The sequence below is a fragment of the Erpetoichthys calabaricus genome, chromosome 1 (genome assembly GCF_900747795.2).
Source record: "Erpetoichthys calabaricus chromosome 1, fErpCal1.3, whole genome shotgun sequence".
NCBI classification, from domain to species: domain Eukaryota; kingdom Metazoa; phylum Chordata; class Cladistia; order Polypteriformes; family Polypteridae; genus Erpetoichthys; species Erpetoichthys calabaricus.
This window is the reverse complement of record NC_041394.2, coordinates 130,069,569-130,090,256: the sequence shown is the minus strand read 5'-3', so window position 1 is coordinate 130,090,256 and position 20,688 is coordinate 130,069,569. Positions and strand designations below refer to the sequence as shown.

At 40.6% G+C, this 20,688-nt stretch overlaps 1 protein-coding gene across 7 annotated transcripts in view; it reads right to left on the bottom strand.

Annotated features, from left to right (window-relative positions):
* Positions 1-215: 215 nt before the first annotated feature.
* Positions 216-20,688, bottom strand: part of sorbs3 (sorbin and SH3 domain containing 3) — a 256,291-nt gene continuing 235,818 nt past the window's right edge. For all 7 annotated transcript variants that reach the window (XM_051919164.1, XM_028806172.2, XM_028806163.2 and 4 more), the window contains 2 exons: positions 13,864-13,970; positions 216-1,621 (listed from right to left, as the gene is read on the bottom strand). In XM_051919164.1, the coding sequence (XP_051775124.1) occupies positions 1,560-1,621; positions 13,864-13,970 (169 nt within the window). In that variant the 3' untranslated portion in view covers positions 216-1,559. The remainder of the gene's footprint in view (positions 1,622-13,863; positions 13,971-20,688) is intronic.

Sequence of the window (20,688 nt, the reverse complement as noted above, 5' to 3'; positions counted from 1 at the left end):
GGAAGAATGAGAGCTGAACAGGGCTAGAAACTGTGGGTGAGTTATGGGTCAGAGAGTAGCGTAATGAAAAAGGAGAATGTAGTACAGTGCTCACCACTTGAAGGTGACACCTGCAATAGTAGTTTAACTTCAGTGAGTTATCTGATGGATGAAATTATAAAATTGTAAGGGAGAATTTAATCAAAGGGCAGCACAGTGACAATCACATGTGGATGTGACATAAGACAGGTGCTTGAATAGTCCTTTATAGTTTTTGAGGTGCAGGACAGATGAAGTACCATTCAGCTGGATGTGTCTTGTAAGACATGTCATCACGGTTTCAGATGCACCAAGGAAACATAGTAAATGAAACATAAAGATGGATCAAAAACTCATTGTGCATACTGTACATATACAATGGCAAGTTCTGAGAGGAGTGCATCACAGTACCATTTGTGCACAGTGGAAGATAATATTTAGCAATATTGTAGAGAATATTAGCAGGTGAGCAGAAAGATGGGGTCAGAAGATACCCAAGTTAACCAAAACAGAACAGAGTAAAAAGTCATTCATAAAAGAGCAAAACTGAAAAGTGGGGAAAAAATAGAAACATCACAAAATGTAAAATTTGGCCAAATTGTGACAACTTTGTAATCAGTTGTTCCCACAGATTCTAGTTTTCAAACTTCTTTCTCCAATACCTCCAATATTTAGAAGCACAAAGTCATCACGATGCATCTAATTTTGTGATTTTGATTATCATGTTTGTATTCTTCTACCTTCATTTAATCAATTGAAGGGCTGTAATGGGTGTAACAAGAGATGTAGAAGACATCAGAATCCTCAGTAATCACTACTGTGCACCATCAGCATCAAGGCAAAAGACTGCAGCTACAGGATGTAAGAAATTAGGAAATTAAAATCTGTCTGGTACAACTGTCATCAGCCACCAGACATTATTCTTGACTTTTTGTGTCCCACAAGCAAAATCAATACAATCTGCCTGCTACTTTTTCCATAATTCTTCATCTCAATAGTCACCTTGTTGTTTTTGTTTTCAAAATATTTATATAGAAAGATCAGGAATCCAGTACAAAGTGCCAAGCCATCATATCCAGAATGAGAGTCTCAATGATATCTTGTGGAAATAACAATCAAAGAAAAGTATCTCAAAATATTGCCACCTTTGTAATACCACAGTAGTGTAGCAAAGAGAGTTTAGGTGGTACATACTGGTCCTAATTATAAGCTCTTTTAAATCAGAAACGATATTGAGATTTGACAGCCTTATAGTGTATATAGTGTTTTTCTTCAGGAGTTTTGGAAATCACCTAACAGCCTCATTCTGTAGGGATAGTGTTCTAGTTGCTCCTGCATTCTCTTCCAGGTTTGAATCACACCATGTTCACAGTTTCCATGGTCTTATGGAAATTAAAGAATGTCTGTTGAAGGATGTCAGCAGTGTTGGTCCCCAAAATCATTCTCAATTTGTAGTGTGAAGTAAGGTGAGGTGAAGTGACGAGGCATCCACGTGTCAATGCTTTCAATGCAAGTGGTTTCATTCAAGGAGCTAGTTCTACTCAAACAGGCATGAGATAGTTTCCTGGGAATGTACCAAAAGCCCGGGTCCTTTCAGACACACCTGAGAAAAGAAAAGTTGGAAATTAGCATCTGTGCGGCAAGAAGCAGCAACATAACAATTTGAACAAGGACATTCAGTCCAACATAGTTAGTCAACTGCTATTCAACTAGTTCATTCAAACCTTGGTCAGACCAAATTTTGAAGGTTATGAAAGTACTGTTTTCTATCACACTTCTTGGTATTGCATTCTGTTTATCTGTGGATCTCTGTGTGAAAAACATCCTACTGTATATGTCTTTGTGAAACAGCCCATTAACTACTGCAGCTTCCACCTTTGCTCCCTTGTTTTTTTTTTATTTTAAAATTAGATCTTAATTCCACCATACTAAGGGTTGGAAGCATGCACTGATAGCGTGTTGCCGCACCCACCACAGGACAAACCACCTGGATTGGAACCTGAGAGCAGTGGGTGACACCACAGCTTCAATCAAAATTTCAAATGCTTCAATCATATCACCTTTCAATGTTGATTTAAAATGAATTTTTTTTATTCCTCCACATTCTTCACAAACTTCGCAATCAGTTTAATCACTAACAAAGATCTGCGCAAAATTGCATTTGCAAAACTAATTTCATTTTGTTTCCAGGGAAATCCGTACCATTGCTGCAAGATGAAAGATGTTTAGTCCTATCTGGAATTATCTATATGCTTTAATTTTGTGTAGGTCTGTCTGTCATTTAGTATTTAAATAAAGATTTCTAATGAAACAAGAAGTCACCAAACTTATTTGCTGTTACATATACACAATTTACTGAGTAACCAAATGTGTTCTGGTAGTACAATCCCCACTTTGCCAAATATGATGACAATCTTGGCAACTATAGTCCTAAGGATGCATTGGAGACAGAAAAAAAAATTAAATCTCCACCGTACTTAGAGAATGCATATCCCTCAAGCTCTTCTTCAGGAATTAAGTAACAGGAAAGGGTGGTTGCTAATTAATTGTGTCTTGGGGGCTTTCTGTGTAGTGAGATTTACCTGTTGAGAAAGCTCAATAATGTGGATTTAAAGTGTGATGTCTCAGCCAGGGTTCCTCCTCTGGCTAGAGTTCAATTTCATGTTTTATGTACAGTAGAGTCTCGCTTATCCGACATAAACGGGCCAGCAGAACGTCGGATAAGCGAAAATGTCGGATAATGGGAGGTGTTAAGAATAAGCCTATTAAATGTCAAACTATGTTATAATTTTACACATTACGAACCTAATACAGTGGAACCTCGGTTCACGAACGTCTCTGTACACGTACAAATCGGGTTATGACCAAAAAGTTTGCCAAACTTTTGCATCTGTTCACGACCACACACTCGGTATACGAACAAGCCAGTTTCCCTTTCGGTTTGTGCGCGCCGATGATTTCCGCACGTGTTCAGTCTCTCCCTGTGCATTCCCTGTGCAGCAAGAGAGAGAGAGAGAGCGGGAGAGAGAGACACAGACAGACACGCGCGCGCGAGAAAGAGACACACACACGCATGCACGCACGCACGCACGCGAGAGAGAGACATATGCATGCACACATGCGCGAGAGAAAGAGACACACGCGTGAGAGAAAGAAAGACACATACATACAGGCGCGTGAGAGAAAGAGAGACATGCACACACGCACGAGAGAGACATAGGCGCACACACACGCGAGCGGGAGAGACACAGGCGCGCGCACACACGGAGCGAGAGAGACACAGGCATGAGCACACACACGAGCGAGAGAGACACAGGCACACGCGCACACACGCAAGCGAGAGAGACACACATCCGCACACATGCCAGCGAGAGAGAGACACACGCACACACGCCAGAGGGGGCTGGCCACATAATCCACTGTAATCATGTTTTACAACAAAACAACAGAAAAATTTAACTGAAAAAATTAACTTGGCAACAAAATATAGACTACACTCATGCTCGCAACTTGCAGTTCTTGTTGCCGATTGATGCGTTTTTTTGTTTTTTTTCTTGCGGTGGGACGTCAGATAATACAGAATGTTGGATAAGTGAAGGTCGAATAAGCGAGACTCAACTGTATTTTGTTTATTTTTGATACTTTGTTTTATGTTGTTTATATGTACAGTATCCTTTGTCTATGCATTTAAGCTACCTTTGCTGTGGTCCATGTATTTTGTGGGTGGTCCCCCGAAAGAGGTGGGACCACCTGCCAATCCCAACCAGGAACTGCCCTCTGTCCTTGAAAACCAGTCTCTCACAGTACCTGGCAGTTTATTTCAAATGTGCCAGGGAGCTGGTGAGTATAGTTGTGCTTATTGTGATTTTTTGGATGTCTGATTTTTGGATTTTTTGCTCTGGTTTTTGATCGTGATTTTGGAACTGATATTTGGACTTGTTTGATTTGCATTGTTTCCATGTCACAGGCAATTCCATTTTGCCATTGTGCTCCACGGAGCTTCATTGTGATTGGTATCCTTTGGTTAAGAAAATATCTTTTATAAAGATTCAGTGTTTGTCCTCATTATTAGCCGGAGTTTCACAATTCTATCCCCCTCTAGTAGGCATTATTGGAAGTGATTTGAAACTCTTTAGTGCTTGGGACCCCCATTTCACCACAGATAGGGCATATTGGTCTGTCTTCTTACAGAAAATATGCAACATATCACATTTTAAAAAATGTACTACTGTTTTCTGTGGTGATTTGAATGAAAGTATAAACAGAATTGATTTTACTGGTTATTTTCATAATATGGGGTTCAAAACTACATGCAGTGTTTCAGATGAAGCCTCTCAAATTAGTTAAATAGCCTAAGCATAGCCTCCCTTTACTTGTAATTCACACATTGGGTTATATGACTTAACATTCTACTATCCCCCCTTAATATATTCTATACACTGTCTGGATGTGAACTTTGATAAGTCTGTTATAAATACTAAGTCCTCCTCATAAGATTTTAAGAGAGCCATTATACAGTTATATCAGGTGTTTTTTATTTATTGCATGCAATACTTTACATTTATTGACATTTCTGTCACAAACATGCCTTTATGACATTCACTAACTCTTACATTTGTGATTATGGATATCATAGATATGTTCTGAAATCAGTGCCACTAGACAATGGAAGCAGTACCTCTACTCACCAATATTTAAATCCGGCTAATCCAATTGTAGAGGGACCCTATCCCTTCTCTAGCAACAGTAAATTGAAACAAAGGACCAGTCCTTTGCACAGTACATTTATGCATATACCCACACTCACTCATACCAAGCTACTTTAGACTTGCCAGTTTTATCTTACACACAAGGGGGCTTTGCCTGCCAACTCCCTGGCCTGCGCTTTCTTGCTAGCCTCTTTGCGGTTCTGCCACTTGCGTATGGAGATGTGGATGTACAATTTAAATAGATTGTTATTTTCATGGGAATTGTTACATATGCATAATAGAACTAACTATTTTACAACACAGCGAGTATATTAAACCATGTTAAAAAATAGTAAAATGTAATAAGGTGAAAGTAAATTTCAACTTTCAACATTTCAATGTTGTGTTAGAGTTATTCGTTGCGTAATACAATTTAGTTCTGTTTGGCTTTGAAATTAACACGCAAATACTTTTTAAACTTACACTTTTACTGTAAAACTTCAGTAAAAACATTTTTTTGAATTACATTTTCATCAATATTGCACTGAATTTTGATTCTGTGTTTGGATTTTCATCGTGACAATGCAACGTATAACTGCCCGTGATTGAATTTCATTTATTTCTCTCTATTAAATAAAATGACTTTTTCGAATGTTTGGCTTTGAGGTTTGTTAATTGTCTTTGCAAAGTTATTCTAACGGGAAACTGTTAACGTTTTAATATGAATGGCATATCAAGATCTCCTTTGTTGTCTAATGTTATTTGTGGAAGATGTACTACATTACCTTTCTTGGATACATTCGTCTTTCTACAGTAATTCGTGTGGAGGAAGACCGGATGGTGTTAAACGGTTGCAGATATTCTTCGGGATATTGTAAGTTGATGTTTTCATCTTCAGCACAATCACAACCAACTGTTTCAGCATAGTCTATTGATACGCATTTAACCAATTTGCTGTGTAACCGATCAACATTTTATGCGGAAATTCATTTGACTTCATCGTTTCTCTGTGCTAGGATTGACCATGTACTCATTTTTTCTGTTGATAATCCTTCGTGATGAAATTCTTCAATAAGATTTGGACATAACATGTCTTCTTTAAATTGTGAACATAAAGTGAGAAAAACATTAAAATTTATAAGTGCTGAGAGAGCAGGAACTGTGTCTGTCAAAAGCATTCACACAAATGAGAGGTGAGAGTACCGTATGCGTGTTTGAATATGGTTGAGAGGAGGGCGTGACTTTAAAAACATGGAAAAAAGTCTGGTCTCATCCCAGGATTTTTTTATATAATAGAGAGATATGTTTATGGATGTGGGAGGTGAACTGTTACACTTGGAGAAAAACTCATGCAGATAGGGACAGAGCATGCAGACTCCAGTGTTTGGGCCAGGATTTGAACCAGATCACACTGACCTGGTGCAGCAGAAAGAATAAACACTGTTTCAAAATGGCAAGGTCGGACTATCTATTTATTTATTTATTTCAAGTATTATTGGTGGCATAAAGTGGTAGTGATGCTGCCTCGCAGTAAGGAGACCAGGGTTCGTACCCCAGGTCCTCCTTGTATGAGGTTTGTTTGTTCTCCCTGTATCTGCATGGATTTTCTTCAGGTGCTCCATTTTCCTCCCACAGTCCAAAGACATGAAGGCTGGGTGAATAGGTAATCCTAAATTGTCCCTAGTGTGTGGCTGGTCTGTGTGTGTTGTGTGTTTGCCATGTGATGGACTTTGCTAGCTGGGATAGGGTTCAGCAGACCCCCACAATCCTGTTCAGGGCTAAGCAGGTTAGAAAAAGAGTGACTATTATTTTTAGCATGACATAATGCAGAATGTCACATATGTTAAATGACAGGGACTAACACAAATGGACAAACTATCATTCCAAGCAGCTCTTTTGGCACTGCTATCAAGTTTGAAATGAAGGAATCTAGTACATGGAAAAACTATTTGTCCCTGCCTGATTTTCTGAATAATGGAACATTTTTAGCACTCAGTTTGTCATATGTTTGTGGGTCATAGTAGTAATACACATAAGAGTTGGAGATCATACATATAATCTTGTAAATTCCTAGGCTAATGATAAGAGGAATTTACAAAGATGGCATATATCAGAATGAAATGATGAGCTGATAGTGTTCAAATATTATAGTCCCAGGTAAGAAAAGTGAAAAGTATGCAGAAGGTCTGTAACTAAAATGTCTCAGGGTTTGTTTTTAGCTAAGAAAGGAAACGGTAGCAAGAGTCATGCACTTTTTTCAGAATGTTCTTGAAAAAAAAAGTTCTTGAATCACAAAGACACCCTTCAAAAATACTATGGATGCTAAATTGAAAACCGGTATATCTACAACTTTTTTACTGTTTCCAAAAATTGCCCAAGGCTCAGTCTGCACTACACAAGCTCTGGTGCACTTGTGTACACCATCAACCAAGACCCCTTGATTTACTCTTATCAACATGACCATGTTTTTCAGGTAGCCTTTATAGCTTTTTACTTGCTCTAAACAGCAAGTTTAAGACTTTGAGCAGGCTTAAGCAATATACGAAATTCTTAAAAATTATACTAGATCTGGAAATGACTTTAGATGATAGCTGACTCTGGCTTTATTCAGACATTCCCCTTAACCTGTAAATTTACAAGTAAATTCCTGCACATGTGAAAGATGCTTAAGACAAAAAAAGAGTAGATTAAAATCTATAGCTCATCTATTTTTTTATATTAATTTGTATGCTATTCTTTAGGAATAAAAAAAAAATGACTAGCCTTGTCCTTTACTAGCAGAGTTCAATCGTCAATATTCTGATTCCACAGGCGTATCATATCTTGATCAAAAGAAATTTCTGAAAACATCTGGAAATTGGCTGCTTATATCTGTAAGTTGACAAAGTCAATTCTAAAGCTCTTTGACTCCGTCAAATTACAGGCAAATACCTACTGTCCAAATAATGAACGTTTGGGATGATACTTAATCTCTCCTTGAGCGCTCATCACATCTCAGTGTCTCTAGAGCAAGGAGTAAGATGTTCTGAGAATTCAGAAAGATCCCCAGTACACAATTTTTAGACCCGCAGGGATCAATTATATTGGTTACACCCTGACTATTTTATCAATAAAAACATTGGATGAACATGGGATCCAAGTCTCGGTAGCAAAGTGGGACAGCATTAGAAATGTACATGCTTGTCTCAGATTTGGAAATAAACAGATTCTGGAACAATTTCCTTTGGACAGTGTCACACACATGCGCATGGGAGGCAGTCAGTGGGTTTAACTAAGGGAAAAATGGCAGGTCAAGGGTTAACAAAGTGCACTTATATCTCTTCTCCCTCCTCTGTAGATCAACAGAAGGAAAGACCACTTAAACCTTAACTATGTTCCACTTCTGTCTTCTACTGACCTCACTTCTGCCTGTTCCACATTGGACCCTTCTCTTCCTTCCCACTGCCTATAACGACAGCCACTTGCCTTCCCCAGTTAGTCCCGTCTTGGACTCAGTCATTTGAGACTACCGTGCACTCATTGTATCATTCTGAGACACTATTATTAATATATGAAGTGGAATCCCAAAACCTTTTCTTTGTCTTTTGTGCTTCTTTCACAGTGGCATAGTCAGCAGGATCACTGCTGTTGGAGGAGCAGAACCTAAACACCATTTTGACAAACATTGCATTGCACTCCAGCGGCTCAAGGTGCAAGTGGCGGAGTCTGAATCCAGGACTGAAGTATGGCTTACCGTCCACCAGGACTAGACCAGAGCTCCATTCCAGATACTTGTGCCGCTTTCGGAGAATTATGATATTGACACCTACTTTTTAATCTTTGAAAGCATCATTGGCCACGGTAGCAATGTGCGACAAATTCCCAGGAGGGACCAAGATCCTCTCGTCCCCCTTCCCTTAATTGACATCCCCTTTTGAGAGTATCGGGGTAGACCTGGTAGGACCACTTGAACCCTAAGCAAAAGGACACAAATATATTTTGGTTGTCATTGATTATGCTACCAGATTCCTGGAGGCTGTTCCTATGTGCTCAACCAATTTAAAAACTATCGCATGAGAATTAGTTGGGGTCTTTGCAAGAGTCAGCATCCCTAAGGTAATCCTAAGGGACTAGAGGATGCCTTTTATTTCAGAAGCGTTCAAGGAAGTGGCCAAATTACTAAAAATAAAGTGTCTAAAGACCTTGGTTACCATCCCCCAACTGACGGCTTGGTAGAGAGATTCAACCAGACTCACAAACAGATGCTTCATAAGGTGGACAAGTGAGGATGGGAGGAACTGGGACCAGTTATTCCCCCTTGTACTATTTGCCTACTGGGAAGTTCCCCAGGCCTCCACGGTCTTCTCCTCGTTTGAATGTTTGAATAAATGACAGCCCCGATGGTTGTTGGACATCCTAAAAGAAGGCTTTGAGGAGGAGGCCGTCTACTAATATCTTGGAATATATCACACAATTACGTGATAGATTGGAGAAAATACAGCCGATACTAAAAGACCACAGGGAAAGTTCTGACTGGGAGTTGCAGTCATGGTCCTCATACTCACTTTCCATTCCAAATTACTGGCACATTGGCAAGTCCCTTACAAAGTTAAGGAGAGGAAGGGGCTCAGACAATTGAGACATGTTTGCACAAAAAAAAGAAGGTTCATGAACTGCCCTTCAGACAAGCACAGTTTTTTGGACTGAAATCAAAATGTTGTCTGCTTGTACAAGTGTGAATTTGTATCCATGGAAATTATGACCTTGTCTCAATGCTTAATTTTTCAGTTAAAATCTGAAACATCCATATGGTGGGAGCATCAGGGAATGAACATATACTGGCAATCCAAAGGCTAGTGGAATGTTATTAGGTGTTCAGATTCTAATTCTATGTAAAGTCTGTACTCCTAACTGAGGGTCCTAGGAGTTCACCACCAGGGGACAAACGGCTCAGTGGGTTGCTAGGATGTAGCAGTCTAGTTTTTTATCCCAGAGGTTGAAGGATTTAAAATGACCACCCCCTGTCAGCAGCCACAGATAGTAGTCTTATAACCAAAAGGCAAAGAATATGCTAAATGTCAAAGGCTGGTGTAAAGCTCTCAGCTAGTCCTGGTTGCTAGGAAATTGTTATTTTATGCTGTTGTAAGCTCATACAACCCAGTAATCTATTGTAATTAGGTATATTATTCAAACAGGCAGTTTTCCCTTTCCCTTACTCAGTTGTGGGTGTTGTTCTTGCTGCAAACAGCAGGTCTTGTAACTTTATGTTTTCGTCAGTTTGCTTGTTTCTTCACTTCAGTCCTTCTTGCTTTTCTTGCTAATTCTTGTTTTGTGCACTAGTCCTCATCTAGCTCACGGAGTCCCAAAAGAGGCACATTCCCTGCATTGTGAGGGAGCGTCAGTTACAGCAGGGGTTCCCAAACCTTTCAGCTCACGACCCCCAAAATAACCGTGCCAGTGACTTGTGACCCCCACTATCCTCGGAAGTGGTTAAAATATACAAATGTTACGCACAACGGTGCACATGCGCCAATAGGCCTATCCAAACATGAGAATGACAACACGAAAGAACACAATGGTCTAACAACCATATAATTTTTTTTAATAGTAATTTACTCATTTGTTTAATTTCAACAAAATATCTTATCCAAACAAGAGCATGACAACAAAAAAGAACATAACGCTCTAACAACCATATAACTTTTTTCATCCAGCTCAGAAAACATATCAATCCTTCCTATTTCAACTCGCTCAGTCCAGCGCTCAAGTTTTCTCTTGAATGCGTGGATTTTATCATTTAGCAAAATTATGTGTGTGTTCTCACCTTGAAATGACATATTAAGTCCATTCAGTTTTTCAAATATGCAAGCCAAATACGCTAGCCTTGTTAACCAGTCAGGATCAGTGAGGTGATCAGCGAGCTGGGACCCATGCTCCATCAAAAATAAGCGCACTTCGTCCCGCAGTTCAAACAGGCGGCAGAGCACATTCCCTCGCGAAAGCCACCTGACTTCTGTATGGAAAAGCAAGCACTCATGCTCCGATCGCAGTTCGTTACAGAGAGTGGCAAACAGTCTGATTTTGAGTGGATGCGCTTTTATATTGTTGACCATTTTTATCGAAGTCTCAAGAACACGTTTAAGTTCTGGGTCAAGTGTTTTGCTCGCAAGAGCTTCTCTGTGTATAATACAATGCGTGAATTTTACGTGAGGCGCCACTTGTAAGACTCTTGCTTTAAGACCTTTCTTTTTCCCCAGCATCGCTCCAGCACCGTCTGTACACACACCGACGCACTCGCTCCAAGACAGTCTGATGGCTTTTTAATTTGCATGTTTTTTTTAATGTAACTATTAACTACTAGTTTTTATCTTTTGTTAGTTATGGATAAAATGTTATTTCTAAAAAATTAAATTAATTAATTTCTAAAAAGTTTTAAAAAAGTATTTGATTTCTTGGAAATCATCTCGCGACCCCCCCCCCCCCCCCCCCCCAATGTCTCACAACCCCCCAGAGGGTCGCAACCCCCACTTTGGGAACCACTGAGTTACAGCACTATGGCCATGTTGCATGATTCCCCAAGGGTGATTCGGCTCACAGGATCCTCAGTGTTGAGGACCCAAGCAGCTGGTCCAGGCCAAGGGGATGGTCATTTCCAGGGGGTGGTGACTGGACCAAGTGTCTGCCTTGTGGGTTGCCAACCAGGATCCCGAACTGTTTCGTTGTGTGGTGGGTGCGGCAATGCGCTGTACTAGTGCATACTCCTCAACCTGACCTGACCTAATATGCAATTTTAATTTTTTGTATATCCCAACTTACTCTTCAGGGAGTTTTGGGGTCAGAGCGCAGGGTCAGCTATTTGTACAGAGCCCCAGGAGCAATTGCAGGTTAAGGGTCTTACTCAACAGCCCAATGCAGTAGCATTCCTTCAGTCACTACCAGGATTCGAACCAGCAAACTTCAAGTTACCAGCCAGAGATAGTGAACTCGGTGCAATTTTCTAGACATTACATTAACTCCCATTGTTTCTTCTCCAGTATATATACTAAAAACATAAAACCTGGAGTCTCTGTATACAGTACATACTTATTAGTGCAGCCTAAACTTGCATACAGTACTATATATGGTATTGTGGTAAAAGAGTAACATAAAATCTTATAGCTCTTGGACTACAGAGATCAGAGAAATCTTGGTTGGTTGAATCTGCTTAAATTTACAATTGGATTGAAGGGGTATGTGTGTGCGTACATGGTTTCTTTGAATGTACTGTTGGTGTCTCATCCAAAACATTAAGTCTGCATGCATACACAAGTGACCAGGAATCTAATTTTTCCTTCTGAAAAAGAAATTTGGCATTAAAGCTAAGGTGCTTTAACAAACAACCTGTAGTTAAAGTTTTAGATGGCTCTTTATGAACACTTCTTTGAACTGTGAAAAGGCAAACAAAAGCTGTTGGCGGGTTGCTATGCCAAACTTGTAAAAGGTTATGTGCAATCTGTCTGACATTCAATCCCTGAACTTTTATAATGGGTGTTAATCTTGTTAAGGATTGAATGGGGAAGGCAAAAAAAATGAAAATAAATAAAATAAAATGATGTACCCAGAAATCTCCCTCCCTATGAAATATAATTTTTGAACTGCAATATCTGTTGTAAGTGCCAGGATGGATTACGGGGCATCCCGACTAGACAAAAAGGAAGATATTTGATAAGAAGGGAAGCTAGAATGTGAGGACAGTAATGGACTGGCATCTCATCCAGGATGGGTATGGGACCCTTACCTGGATGAGAGGACAGAACAAAGGAGCAGTAAGGGAAAACTCCTATTTTGGAATGTATTTATCCCCCTTCAGCTAGATGGCAGCATCCCAGGACATTGTTAAACATGTGACCACCTGCAGGGCATGATGGTAGTTGTAGTGCAGTGAGTCAGTCCTTCTTTGTCCCATGGATGATACCAAGTGGTACTGCATGGATTAATGATCCCTGTTTTTTGGAGCTTCAGCTTGACCTGAAAGTGCTTCCATTAGACTATGCCGAAGTACTCCTGGGTCTGACATAAAAGGAAACCATCTAGCCTCCTCCAGTGGAGTCAGAGTCGGGAGGAAGGAAGGCAGCACTCGCTGCATGGAGGGATGTGAACAGAGAGAGAAGAGAAGGAAGGAAGAAGAATTCTGCTACTAATTGCTCATTTTCAGCAACCTTTGTGAGGCATTTTTATAATAAAAACCTTTTTTTAGAACCCATGACTGTATTTGTGTTGGTTGTGTCCAGGGTTTGGGGCTCAGTGGCACCTCCTATCTGTCACACTACCTCATTTGAAAATTTCAGAAAGGAAATTTGCAGACCTTTTCATTTTCTAAAACTTTTATCTTAAACACTTTTGAGTGAACAGGTAGAGTCCAAACAGTGAAGTGATTATTGTCCAAAATCAATGTAGCAGTGGCATTTCATTATTGTAAGATGAGTGCCAAATTTAATTCTAACTGGTTATCACAAACACACTCGCAAAGCAAGATATTAATGATCAGATCAGACATGCCTAAACCGTATAAATCTGTTTGGTTTTGTCCCCATTACCACACATTAACTTTACTATGTATAAAGAAAGTAAACATATAAACATATTTACTTTATGTTGGATATTTAGTCATATTATTTGGAAGAATAGATGGTAATTTTGCTGTTAACACTATATTATAAATTTTAAGGATAATTACAGACATTTATTATTAACATCAATTCGGAATCTACTGTAGTATACACTCTTAAAAATAAAGGAGCCACATCCCTATTCCAAGGGGAAAGATTTTTGGTTCCCTAAAGAACACACCACATAAAGGTTCCAGGAAGAACCATTATTTATTACGATCCATAATATGTTCTAACAGATTTATGAAATACCAGTTGGTTCATGGTTTTAAAAAGCCTCTTGTTGCATACAATATAACAGGCTAAGTTCAAGTTTTCTTGATTTCACAGTATCCTGCTAGGTAGCCTGCTATACATCAAATATTTCTATCTTTTCTTTTAAAACCCAAAGAACCACCTTAATATGCAAAGAGCCCTTCCCAAAAACAAAATAGCTCTTTATCAAACTATGCTCCTATGAAGAACCATACATCCCAGTGAATTGCTATTGAAGAACCATTATTTTAAGTGTGTAGAAAGAAATCTTTTACCTACAAACCAGCCGTCATCACACATTTCAATAACCTGTACAATGTCTCCTTCCCACAGCTCCAGTTCATCAGTGTTCTGGGGGGTGTAGTTATAAATGGCTCTAAACCTGGAAGTATTGAAAGGAAATTTGGTTATTACCCAATAGTAGCAAATTATAGATATTTCCATTAGTCCCATGGACCCCTGTTTCATTGTACATCTGTTTTTAGTCTGATCTTGAGTCAGAAAATTTCTGTGGTTTTACACTGGAAAAATACTCTGGTATCTGTTCTAAATAGCACTTTAATATCTGGTACTCAATCATTAAATAAAGCGATCTGTGGATGGGTTTGGATTCATCACTGGTAACATCACATATTAGCTGTTAAGACAGTGAAAATGGTCCTTGTTGGGTAGAAAGCAGTGTAGCAAAATATCCTAATAAAGGAGTATAAAAAACTATTTTACAATAATTAACTGACAGTCACAACCATATGTAAAACCATAGTGACAAAATGAGCTAATTTATAACACTTTTATTACATAAGTAAACTGTAGAGAAGGATATAGAAAAGGCAGCAGTTAAAATACAAATAAGCAGAAAGTAGAATGAGAACCACTGCTACCATTTGCATTTTGGCTAAATATGCCTTCCCTGTCTGTCTGGTAAGTTACCCATCAGTAGTACTCCATGAAAGCACTCCCCTACTCACTCATAGTCTCTCTCTCTCTCTCTAGTATGCTCAGACCCTGACATCAGTCTCCTCCAGACTGCACTCACCTGGGGCCTCATGTATAACGCCGTGCGTAGAACTCACACTATAACATGGCGTAAGCACAAAAGCGGGATTGTGCGTACGCACAGAAAAATCCAGATGCAGGAATCTGTGCGCACGCATACTTTCACGTTCTTCCACTACATAAATCCCGATTTGCGTGAAAAGTAACGCACGTGCACGCGCCTTCTGTCCCGCCCCAACTCCTCCCAGAATTACGCCTCTTTGAATATGCAAATCAATATAAATAGCCTTCTGAGAAAAGACAATGGGAAAAGCACAGGGGAAAATATAAGAATTTCAGCGAATACCAAGTGGAGGCAAAGGAAAAACGTACTATTTGTTGGTTTAAACAGTGGTATAATCAACAAAAGAAAGTTGATCGAGTGACAGAGTGTCGGAAAAACTCGAAAGATCAAATTCACAAAGTCGCACAGTGCCCGAAATAAAAAAGAAATCACATATCAAAGTCGTTGTGAAAAGGCGAGTTGTAGCCCACCGTCTGAGTGTCATATGAAAGCGTATTAGGGTACAAACAAAAAACATAGGCACACAGTGGGAAAAAAGCACGAAATGTCAACTTTAATCTCGAAATTTCTTAAAATCGTTTATTTTACTACCGTAGTTTCTCAAGTAGCATGTTAAATGCTTTTTTCTGTGTTTGATCTTCTATGTGCTCTATATGTGTGAATCACTACGTGCTTCCGTTCTTTCTCTTTCTCCGACAGGACACAGAATGCATTACATTCGAGATATTACAGCTCTCTGAATAATTAAAATACTGAGATGTATACGTGATATCATTTTCATGATGATAGGAATGAAAGCATGTTATTAAACATGGGAACACGGTGGCGCAGTGATTGTTCATATCTCACGCAAGAGGCTTGTTGCACCATGTGTGACCTTCGATGAAATAATTTATTACAGAAGTACTGTCTCTTTCAAACGTACTAACCTCCAATTCCTGTCCATACTTTTCTTTCTCCAATTGCCACACAATCAGCTCTGTAATAGACGTGAAGCCATTTGTAAGCTTAGAACGCCGATTCTTCAAAACTTTTAAGGAACATTGAAATATCTTCGTAGTACATGTTTAATTATTCTATTCGTCTATCCTTCCAGTGTCGCGTCAGCACCAGCAAGAATACAGCGCAAGGCAGGAGCTATCCGTGAACTAGCTAGCGCTGCGGCACCGTGTCCTCACATGTTGAATTATTAGCAATACAGATTATTTAAATGAAGTTAAAGTTTTATCTGTATACTATAAGCAACATATTTTGCTGCATTTCATCTTAAAAATGATATTGTCATCATACGCGCTTTATAAAGTAGCGCAGGTTGTGCAATATTATAACTGTAGTGCAAGTTTACAGTGAGGTGATTGAGTGCGTTTATAGTTCTTGGGATGAAACTGTTTCTGAAACGCGAGGTCCGTACAGGAAAGGGTTTGACGCTTTTTGCCGTGGTTGAGGTAGTGTGTACTTGAAACTGTATACCGATAATTCTCTTTCCGATCATCTGCTGCTGTGATTCACACTCAGATACAGTGATATAAATACTCCGAGTGGTGCAGTGAGAGTAATATGGAAAAAAATGATCCGCAGTGGCAACCCTTAACGGGAACAGCAAAAAGAAGAACAAGATGCAGTGAGCGTAACAACGCTAAAGCAGTTCTGGTATTTGGAATACTATGGCTATTCCCTGGCCCATTATATTGCAGCAGGTTAATTACAATCAGATGTATTACACTAATAAACAATATGCAGTTAATTTCAGTATATTTATAAAGCCGCGTCAGGAATGTGGAGCTAAGAAAGAAAGGATGAGCACACAGGAACAGTAGTTTGACCATTCTGTGGACCATTATATTGTTACAGGTTAATTACAATCAGATGCATTAAATTTATGAACGATATGCGGTTAATTTCAGTGTATTTGATAAAGCCGCCGCCGTGGATGTGGATCTAAGAAAGGGTAACCACACAGGAACAGTAGCACTGCTTTGACACTGGGTGCCGCCAGTCTGCAAAACCGGGCGGATAAATTGCGTACGCCAAGGAATGAGTTACCGTGGAAATGTGCGTGGCTTTACGCCAAGTTTAGGTTTTATACATCGCGATTTGAGCGTGGAAAGGTTCGTACGCAACATTTCTGTGCGTACGCACCGTTTATACATGAGGCCCCTGGCCCCTAGCATGTAGACAGCTGTAAATCTCATTTTTAGCCCCTTTCTTCCTACTGCCAATGTGGTTCACTCTCTTTCTCCCTCTCTGTCCTGAAGACTTTCTGCAGAACTAAAGTCCTATCCTGTATCAACATGCGTATAAATATATATATTTATACGGAGTGACCACAAGGGGGCAGCAGAAAGCCACACACCACAGACACACATATACAGTGCATCCAGAAAGTATTCGTAGCGCATCACTTTTTCCACCTTTTCTTATGTTACAGAAATTCCAAAATGGATTAAATTCATTTTTTTCCTCAGAATTCTGCACACAACACCCCATAATGACAATGTGAAAAAAGTTTACTTGAGGTTTTTGCAAATTTATTAAAAATAAAAAAACTGAGAAAGCACATGTACATAAGTATTCACAGCCTTTGCTCAATACTTTGTCGATGCACATTTGGCAGCAATTACAGCCTCAAGTCTTGTTGAATATGATGCCACAAGCTTGGCACACCTATCCTTGGCCAGTTTCACCCATTCCTCTTTGCAGCACCTCTGAAGCTCCATCAGGTTGGATGGGAAGTGTCGGTGCACAGCCATTTTAAGATCTCTCCAGAGATGTTCAATCAGATTCAAGTCTGGGCTCTGGCTGGGCCACTCAAGGACATTCACAGAGTTGCCCTGAAGCCACTCCTTTGATATCTTGGCTGTGTGCTTAGGGTTGTTGTCCTGCTGAAAGATGAACCGTCGCCCCAGTCTGAGATCAAGAGCGCTCTGGAGCAGGTTTTCATCCAGGATGTCTCTGTACATTGCTGCAGTCATCTTTCCCTTTATCCTGACTAGTCTCCCAGTTCCTGCCGCTGAAAAACATCCCCACAGCATGATGCTGCCACCACCATGCTTCACTGTAGGGATGGTGCCAGGTTTCCTCCAACGTGACGCCTGGCATTCACACCAAAGAGTTCAATCTTTGTCTCATCAGACCAGAGAATTTTCTTTCTCATGGTCTGAGAGTCCTTCAGGTGCCTTTTGGCAAACTCCAGGTGGGCTGCCATGTGCCTTTTACTAAGGAGTGGCTTCCGTCTGGCCACTCTACCATACAGGCCTGATTGGTGGATTGCTGCAGAGATGGTTGTCCTTCTGGAAGGTTCTCCTATCTCCACAGAGGACCTCTGGAGCTCTGACACAGTGACCATCGGGTTCTTGGTCACCTCCCTGTCTAAGGCCCTTCTCCCCTGATTGCTCAGTTTAGATGGCCGGCCAGCTATAGGAAGAGTCCTGGTGGTTTCGAACTTATTCCACTTACGGATGATGGAGGCCACTGTGCTCATTGGGACCTTCAAAGCAGCACAAATTTTTCTGTGACCTTCCCCAGATTTGTGCCTCGAGACAATCCTGTCTCGGAGGTCTACGGACAATTCCTTTGACTTCATGCTTGGTTTGTGCTCTGACATGAACTGTCAACTGTGGAACCTTATTTAGACAGGTGTGTGCCTTTCCAAATCATGTCCAGTCAACTGAATTTACCACAGGTGGACTCCAATGAAGCTGCAGAAACATCTCAAGGATGATCAGGGGAAACAGGATGCACCTGAGCTCAACTTCGAGCTTCACGGCAAAGGCTGTGAATACTTATGTACATGTGATTTCTCTTTTTTTTATTTTTAATAAATTTGCAAAAACCCCATGTAAACTTTTTTCACGTTGTCATTATGGGGTGTTGTGTGTAGAATTCTGAGGAAAAAAATGAATTTAATCCATTTTGGAATAAGGCTGTAACATAACAAAATGTGAAAAAAGTGATGCGCTGTGAATACTTTCCGGATGCACTGTACAGCACATGTTGATGTGACAAAATAAAGAATATTTATTCACAACAAGCACCTTTCCACAGACCTATCTCCAATAATAAGCCACAATAATAAAGAACAAATGAATTCTTCCTACGCTCTACCTCCCATTGAGCGTTGCCTGCTGCCTCCTGACTCTGACTCCCAATGGAACACTCAACAGGACGCTTCCTTTTAAGCCTGACCCATGAATGCTTCCTCTGCTATGCTGCATCTCCCTAGAAGCACTTCCAGTATATAAAGAAAGTAGCAAGGTCATCCCTGACAGCACTTTCTACTGATACCCAGGGACCCCAACAGGCTGCACTTCCAGACTCCAACTCCCAAGCACCCCTGTGGGTGTTTCGACTGGGCTGCCACACGAGGACCACTGCCACCTGCTGTAAGAGGAATGGAACTGCTTCCAAGCTCCGGCTTCAGCTGGTCCATCCATTATTTTATATCGGCTGGGCACAAAGTTATGTTTTCGTTCAGACATCATTACTATTGGGCCTTCTGTCCAGGTAATAAATGCTCCTCCCTGGTCTGGATGCTTGCTCTTATCCTATTATATATATATATATATATATATATATATATATATATATACATTGTGTCCAGCAGGGGTATGCCAGCTCCCCAAACACCCAACACAACAGGTGCAGACACTAGGGCAGCAACACACAAGGCTTTATTTATAAGGGAGAAACGCCAAGTACCAAGCACAGTACAATAAGCACAGCAATGAGCACTGCACTTTCTTTTCTTCTTTCTCTCTGTTGCTCTTTTTGCTTCCACTCGTCCTCCCCACTCTGGCTCCTGGAATGAGGGCAGGCAGCTCCCTTTATGCTGCATCTGGGAATACTACAGGTGGCTCATTAATGAGGTCTGGAATCACTCCCAGGTGTAGTGAAAGCCCAAAGTAAGGCTCTGCAGCTTCCATAGCTCCCCCTGGCAGCATCCCTGGAACCTAACAGGGTTGAGCCGACAAATGCCAATTCCCATACAGCCCAGTGGAAATCCGAGGTGCCATTGTAAACCAGGCAGGCTGCCAAGTAGCAGTTTGGGGGAGATAGCACCCTTGAAAAGCCATCTCTACCTGTCCTTCCTTTAAGCAGGTGTCCCAGCCAGTACAAGATGCCTGCCATCCTTCATAATATAATGAATTAAGCATTTGCCTAGGGTGCAGATGATGAGGGATGGGGAAACCCAGCCACACGGGTTGGCTACCGAACAGTTGATTGGCACACTAATAAGCTTGGCCTAGGGTGCAAATTAACCTAGCAATGGCACTGTATATATATATGTATATATTGTGATGGATGCCATAGCAGGACTGATATCCTGGCTAAAATACTGAGAACCTTACATGGCTGGGACGCCCATGATGTGGAAAGATGGGGGAGACAGTTTGCGAAGGGAGTTCTCTCCCGAACTGCTAGGTGATACCCCACCGGGTTATTATGCCTTCACAGATTTCCACAGGGCATATGGGGAATTGCAGTTCACTGCCTTAGCCCTGTTGGGTTCCGTGGGTGCCACCAGGGGGCGCAGAAAATACCAGCGAGCTCCAGCTTTACCTGGAAGTGCTCCTGGACCAAATCTTTGGGACACCAAAAGTACTCCTGGGAAAGGAGCTGCCTGCTTGAACTCCAGAGCCAGAGTTGGGAGGAGGTGGACAAAGCTTGCTGGAGGAGGAAAGGAGAGGGTGAAATAGAGATGACAGTATTACAGTTTTGTTGTGCTTATTACTGTGACTGTGATTGTGGTGTGAGAAACTCTTCCTTTACAAGAGTTTCACATAATAAAATCCTCTTGAGTGCTGAACTTATGTCTGAGCCTTTGTAAAATATATATAATACACAGTAATGTAATTGGGCTACTGTATGCCAAACCCCTACTACCCAATCAGTAATTTCACTTCTACTGCAATAAATAGGTAACATACACAGTTGATTATAGCCCAGAACTGCTTTAGTATATCTCACAGCTGAATTGTACTTTCTAAGGTCAAAACTGATAAATGGGCTTTGATGACATTCTTAGTTGCTACTTGTAAAA